We start from the raw sequence: 7016 nt of genomic DNA on the forward strand, positions 1-7016 counted from the left end.
CAGCAACGCTCCCCATCCAACCTGACAGAGCTAGAGAGGATCTGCAGAGAAAAATGGGAGAAACTTTCCAAATACAGGTGTGCCAAGATTGTAGCGTTATACCAAAGAAGACTCGAGGCTGTAATCGCTGCCAAAGGTGCTTCTACAAAGTACTGAGTAAAGGGTCTGAATACTTATGTAAATGTGATGTTTCAGCTTTTTTATACATTTGCAAAACAATTCGAAACACCTGTTTTTGGTTTGTCATTATGGGGTATTGTGTGTAGACTGATGAGGGGCTAAAAAAAACGATTTAATACATTTTAGGATAAGGCTGTAACGTAAAAAAAAACAAGAAAGTTTAGGGGTCTGAATACTTTCAGGAAGCACTCTATACATGGAAACACTCCAGGTTACTATTAATTGCATGCAATTGATAATATTTTGTGATTATAATGGAAAATGATATGGTTGAACATATTTGAACGCTTTGCTGGTTTGCCGGCTTCACTAGTCCTGGACTAAAAAGTTATTTCAATAGACATTCTCTATTGATAATGTTTTTTAGGTTGCAGACTAGACTTAATCTCTGTCTGGGAAACTGGCCCATACAGTATTAACCTTCCCAAGGTACCATTACTAACGAAACCAGTCTTTACAACAACAAAAAAGACAAACAGTATTGAATTTTGAAATATAGTTTTCCAAAAAACAAATACTAACAGTGGGTACTATTGTCAGGATCTCTACAATGATTTTAATAATGGTTGTATTGGAGCCGAGAATTTAATTGTTTTTTCTTTATTTTATTATCTTTTCCATTGCAGTTGATAAGGGTTAAAGTTAGTGACTTTTTATTTGTGTTCCTTGGATTATATTTTAGATATTTAATTGACACTATTCATCCACCTTAGCTGTGGACAATCATCATTAAATAATATGGTAGTAAATCCTAACAACAAGTTAAGTGGAATACAATGTAAAGTTTGCAAGCAGGCACAGTATACTTGTGGTTTTCTGTTCACACTAGGTATGCACTGCTTACAAAAGTGTCAAGGTCTGTTTGTCACCCTGACAAACATGTACATTGTCTTCTCCACAAGCATGTCTTTCATTTGTAGAGTATCACCACATTATGATCAGTTCACGACAATTCACTCAGTATTTATGGTAGTGCTCCTGTGAGAATTCTGCTAAATGTCACTCGTCTTGTGCAGCCTGAATAGAAATGGATCCTCTGATTACTATAGTTCTGGTGGTGGCGGCAGCAGTAGCAGCAGCAGTACAAGGTGAGAAATTATATTACACAGAACAGAGGACTAGCTAAGGCTTAATAAGACACAAACAATGATCCTAATAGTTGGAAATGTTCTGCTAATCCAATTTTACATTTATTAGATAATATAGTTACCAAATGTACACAAAATAATAATAATCAGTCCGTATGCACTAATAACAAGTGTCAATAATCAAGAACTGAGAAAGTTAATATGTTTGCTTATCAAAAATGTGAATATTTGGTATTGCATTAATGCATCACAGACATACACTTACATACTTGTTATGAAACCGATTAACTAGCCTGCTAATACTGGTGTAATCGCTAAGTCTAGGGTTCTTTGAAAATGTATATAATAATTGATCAAGCCTACAAGCAATACAAAACTCTATTATTATGGTGGGAGATTATAATACGTTTTTAAATACCTCAATGGACTGTAAAGGAAATCATATTACAAACTATCACCCTCCTGCACTTAAGGAAATGTCAAATATCATTGATATATTGGAACTAGTGGATATATGGAGGCATACATATCCTGACCTAGTGAAATATACAGATGTAATTCTCGTTGTCACAAAAAGTTTAAAAAGTGTTGATAGGGGATAGAATGCGGTCGGACCATCAAATAATTGGCATACACATTATTGTTACAGAATTTCCACGTGGGTGAGGATATTGGAAATGTAATCAAAGCCAATTTGATGATAACTTGTTTCTAAAACTTCTTTGGGATCAGTGTCCCTTCAGCCTTCCCTGTGGCTCAGTTGGTAGAGCATGGTGTTTGCAACGCCAGCATGGTGTGTGCAACGCCAGGGTTGTGGGTTTGATTCCCATGGGGGGCCAGTACAAAAAATAATTTAAAAAAAAAAAATACATGAAATGAAATGTATGCATTCACTACTGTAAGTCGCTCTGGATAAGAGCGTCTGCTAAATGACTGAAATGTAAATGTAAAATGTACATTCCTTTCACATTTCCACAAACTTAAGAGTGTTTCCTTTCAAATGGTAACAAGAACATGCATAGGTGAAAATTGAGGCGGATCCTTAAGATCTCGGACAGAAGAATGAAGAACTGACTTTTTCTGACATAACATACTGTAGGTACAGCAGATCCCCTTATTGTATGGGACACTTTTAAATGTGCCTTTAGAGGGCATGCAATTACATTAATCATATTTAAAACAAAAGCAATTTAGGTCAAAAGAGTTCGTATTAACAAAGTAAATAGAAGTACTAATTGTACAGATATATGGCAATAAAAACTGAACCAGACAGGCAAAGAATAAGTTAGAGGAAATACCAAAATAAATGGAGGAACCTATTCAAGAAAGATCAAGTGTAATATATTATAAAAATGTATTGGGAAAATGCACCAAATTATTTTTTAATCTTCAACATAGAATTGCTAACAAAAATAATTCACATAAACTTGTTACAAATGACAGTGTCACCCATGATTCACCAAACAATAATTTGAAAGAGGAAGCAAAGTACTTTAAGCATGTCTTCATTTCAGTCTCCTCCATCTCCATTAACCAAAGTACATTTTTATCTATTAATAATGTAAAATTAACAGCTGTACAGAAAGACTCATGTGAAGGCCAAATTGGAGAGGCGGAACTTCTTGATGCAATTAAAGCCTTTAAGTCTGGGAAATCTCCAGATCTGGATGGAATACCAGTTCAGGTATACCAAATCCTTTTTGATGTACTCAGAGGATGGTTATTGCATGTTATAACCACTCCTATAAAAATGGTGGATTATCAGATAAGAAGACTCAACAAGGTCTGATTTAATTTGAACTGAAACAGGACCCAAGTGATAAATATAAAGATCCAGTCCATTTAATAATGTGGAGGCCCCTTCCACTTCAGTGTTGTGATGCAAAAATGATATTAAAATGAATAGCGCATAGAATTTAAAAGGTACTTTCGGATATTATTCATCCATGTCACACAGGATTTTAACATGGACGATACATTGGAGATAATATAAGACAAGTACTGGAAACGATTGCCAACTTTGAACAGTCTGGGAAAACAGGCCTGGTATTCATAGCTGACTTTGAAAAGGCTTTTGATAAAGTATGACTGCAATTTATATATAAATGCCTGGAATATTTCAATTTTCTCTCTTATACAATGGGTTAAAGTTATGTATAGTGTAAAATAGTAAATAATGGCTACTTCTCTGAAAGTATTCAACCATCAAGAGGACTAAAACAAGGCTGTCCACTATCGGCATATCTATTTATTATAACAATTGAAATGTTTGTTATTAAAATCAGATCCAACAATAATATCAAGGTGCTAGAAATCCAGGGTTTGAAAACTGAGGTGTCAATTGTACGCTAATGATTCCTGTTTTCTTTTAAATCCACATTCTGGATCCCTTCATCGCCTCATAGAGGATCTAGATACTTTTTCTAACTTCTCTGGATTACAACCAAATTATGATAAGTGTACCTACTGGATCACAAAAAAAGCTTTTACATTACCATATAGTTTACCAATAAAATGGTCTGACGGTGACGTGGACATACACGGTATTCATATCTAGAAAGAAAGAAATGATCTCACTACAATACGTTACTTGGAATTATTCCACATGATAGGGGCCTGGGAGGAAAAGACAGATTTACCCAACTCTGTGGATACACGTGGAGTCTCCATCATTAACCAACCCTGTGATCTTTATATTTCAACAAGGATGTTAAGTAAATTGGTAGTCTATTGTCTAAGGCTTTATAAACAAAACAGGATAATGAAGTGACCTATGTGTTTTTAACGAGGTCCAATCAACTTTATGATAAAGGATACATTGGTGTCAAAACTGTCAGATGTTATAAAACGAAGTGCGCAATGATACATTTTGTCCAAGGGCTTGAAAACACTAGTAGCTGCATTCATGTATATGTAATATCGGCACAATCTATAACAGGAATAAATGTAGACTGAATTATCTGTTTTCAACTATTTAATGAAAGGCAAGCCCTATTCCTATAGAAGAAGCCCAACTTAATTCTTATTTTCTTCACTAACTCATTAACATGCTTTTTAAAGATAGCTTTTCGTCAATCCAGAAAAAAAACACCTGTCTCTTTGTGGAAAAATCACCCTGATTAACTCTTTAGTCATATCTCAGTTGACCTGTTTGCTTATGACCTTGTCTACACATAGCAACATATTTTTTTAATTATATGAGAATAGAAGATTCAGTTTTATTTGAAACTGGTAGCCAGACAAAATAAAATGTGCCTATTCATATCATGAATATCAATTCAGAGTGCGGAAATGATTAAATATTAAAGCATTAGAACTTTCACTAAAGGCTTTAGTCATGCAAAAGTTATACTTAAATCCAAACTGGTTCTCTAGCAGATTAGTAAGAATGTCTCCCATGTTCAAGAATGGCTTTTTGCTGTCCCCTGGGGGAATGGAGTTTGGAAGTGTATGCTGTATAGTGTTTGTCTATGTCCTAACACTAACATTGTCCCTTTATCAACAAAATACTGACCTAAGATCATTGCTCCACAGTTAGTGACGTGGCCTGTAATCTCTTTCACAAGAATGGAACTCATCGATGCTATGGGGCTTTGGGAGAATCTTTGTCCTTACACCTGGATGCAGATAGCAGTAACAAAGAAATAACATTGAAAAACAATTCTATTCGTATTCTGAACTTCAAAACTGGAGAAGACTGGAGATATAAATTGAATCAGGATTATGTGAATCGCTCTGAGTTCTTTAATAATGGAACATTCAGACTGGACAGAGTTATAGAGGAAGACTGTGGAGAATACCAATTGGAAACATATAGTTCTGAGGGAACACTGTTGCGCAGAGTCAACATGCTACTTGAGATACAAGGTACAGAATCCTTTATTTTTTAGTTAGGCCTAAAGACTTCATGCATCCTTTTTCTGGTGAGGGGGGTTTCTGAAAGTTTGCCAGGATTTCAGTACTTCAATAGGTTTGTACTGTAGGACTTGGCAGCAGTAAACGCATAAAGAGCATATTGTTAAATCATACAGTACTTTAGATACAATGTTTGCATGAATCAGAATTAGGGTATTTGAGTGATCTTTTGTGTTTGTGTCTGTCAGCCCCGGTGTCAGAGCCAGTGTTGTCTCACCTCTGTCTGCCTCATGGAGAAACCGTGGTCACATGCTCCTCAGAGGGAGATGGTCTTCAGTACATCTGGACCCTGAATGCCCAGAATCTGACCAGGAGTGTAGCCAATGACCACTACCAGAGCAGTGACATCATACTGAAGAGTGATGTGACAGGAACCCTGACCTGTATGGTTCAGAATAAAGTTAGCAACAGCAACTCCACTATTGATCTCTCCTTGGCCTGCTCAGGTAATCTCAGGACAGTTGACTTCATTCCCACCTTTTGAATTAAGAGTACAACTCTGTTTCATTTACATGGTCAACAAGTGTTGTGTTCTGATGTTTTCTTTCTAGTTGTCTCTTCCCAGTTTCCTTTACTGGCTGTAACAGTGTCTGTGGCTCTGACTGTTGGAACTCTCACATTACTTCTTGCACTCTTTGTTGGTATTAACCATCTATGCAAGAAACAAAGATCCAGATTTGATAATTCAGGTACAATTTTATAGGTAATTTAGTTACATGTCCAGAACGTTTTAAATGTTGAATAAACATGACATTTTGTTTAATGTTCAGATTGTACAACAGCTTTCTTTTCATTTTTCAGAAGGCGTTGACAAGGTTGTTGTTTACGCTGCTGTGAAAATAGACAAGAAAAGAAATCAAGCAAGGAAGCAGAGGCCCCCAGCCACAGAGATGGTGGAGTATGGACAGATCAAAATGGCTGTGAACCCAGACGTGGCAGGAAGCCCAGAGATTCAAGGGTAGACATTTTAACCGCATGTAGCTTTGTAAAGCAGTATTAAGACAAGGGTTGACTGAACATTAAGTGGATGCACTGATTGAGTAGATGAGACAGACCATCAAACTTAAAGACTAGTGTCAAATGAACACAACAAGATGACATCATGCATCATGCAAGGAATGCTAGGAAGATGCACTGCATGTAGGTTTGAGTTTGTTAACATGAATTACTGTCTCATTTTGTATTGTATATTGTACAATGGTATAACAATTTTAGAGTATTTTGTAACTTTTCCTTAAAACCATAATATCAATGTTTCTCTTTCAATGTTTGAAAGGATCCTGAGTAGAGTGCAGGCAAGTCAGACCTTAGTTCTAATGCTAGAGAGAACGCATGTGAACATTTCCTGTAAACTGAGCTGCGATATCATAATGTAAATGTAATGCTTTCTTTCTTTTGAGAAATCCATGTTGTTGTACCATGTCTATTTGAGATCAAATACTCATGTACAATTGTTCTATAATATAAATAAAGAATAAATAAAGGCTTTGTACATCTTTTACATTGTTTAAAGTATTTACAGCTATTCATGTATTATTTCTTACATATATTGTTGCAGTGAAAACATGATATGGATAAGAGAATAAAAGATAAGACAAAACTATATGTAGTTGCACATAAAAAAAGTTTTGTAAACTCACCTTTTTCAAAATGTACTGACCCTTGCATGCTTTGTTCTGGAGGTGTGAGGACCCCTGGTGAGACATTAGAAAGCACAATCAATGTAAAATATTGGACTGTTAGAATGTGTAACTTCAAAGTGCACAATATTTAATTGAATCGTTCCTTTTGAATATAAACCAGACGATGTCTCCCTGTGAAAAGAGACTCTAC

General features: G+C 35.6%; 1 protein-coding gene across 2 annotated transcripts; it reads left to right on the top strand.

Moving 5' to 3' along the window:
- The first annotated feature begins 1410 nt into the window (after positions 1–1410).
- Positions 1411–6684, top strand: LOC106563742 (uncharacterized). Of its 2 annotated transcripts, none has more exons than XM_045690140.2 (4): positions 1411–5135; positions 5372–5629; positions 5735–5872; positions 5988–6684. In XM_045690140.2, exons 1-4 carry the CDS (start codon positions 5117–5119, stop codon positions 6143–6145), a joined length of 573 nt encoding a protein of 190 aa, XP_045546096.2. In that variant the 5' UTR covers positions 1411–5116; the 3' UTR covers positions 6146–6684. The 2 variants fall into 2 exon arrangements, with proteins under 2 accessions (XP_045546096.2, XP_013985051.3); XM_014129576.3 differs by having other exon boundaries at positions 3561–5135; positions 5985–6684.
- The last annotated feature ends 332 nt before the right edge of the window (positions 6685–7016 follow it).

The sequence above is a fragment of the Salmo salar genome, chromosome 11 (assembly GCF_965601325.2).
Source record: "Salmo salar chromosome 11, fSalSal1, whole genome shotgun sequence".
Classification (NCBI taxonomy): Eukaryota; Metazoa; Chordata; class Actinopteri; order Salmoniformes; family Salmonidae; genus Salmo; species Salmo salar.

What these genes read in the sequence shown, in the direction of transcription:
- LOC106563742 (XM_014129576.3), top strand. An exon ending in TCTCTCCTTGGCCTGCTCAG is followed by an intron (nt 5,630 to 5,734) that starts GTAATCTCAGGA and finishes TTTTCTTTCTAG; the next exon opens with TTGTCTCTTCCCAGTTTCCT. An exon ending in ATCCAGATTTGATAATTCAG is followed by an intron (nt 5,873 to 5,984) that starts GTACAATTTTAT and finishes TTCATTTTTCAG; the next exon opens with AAGGCGTTGACAAGGTTGTT.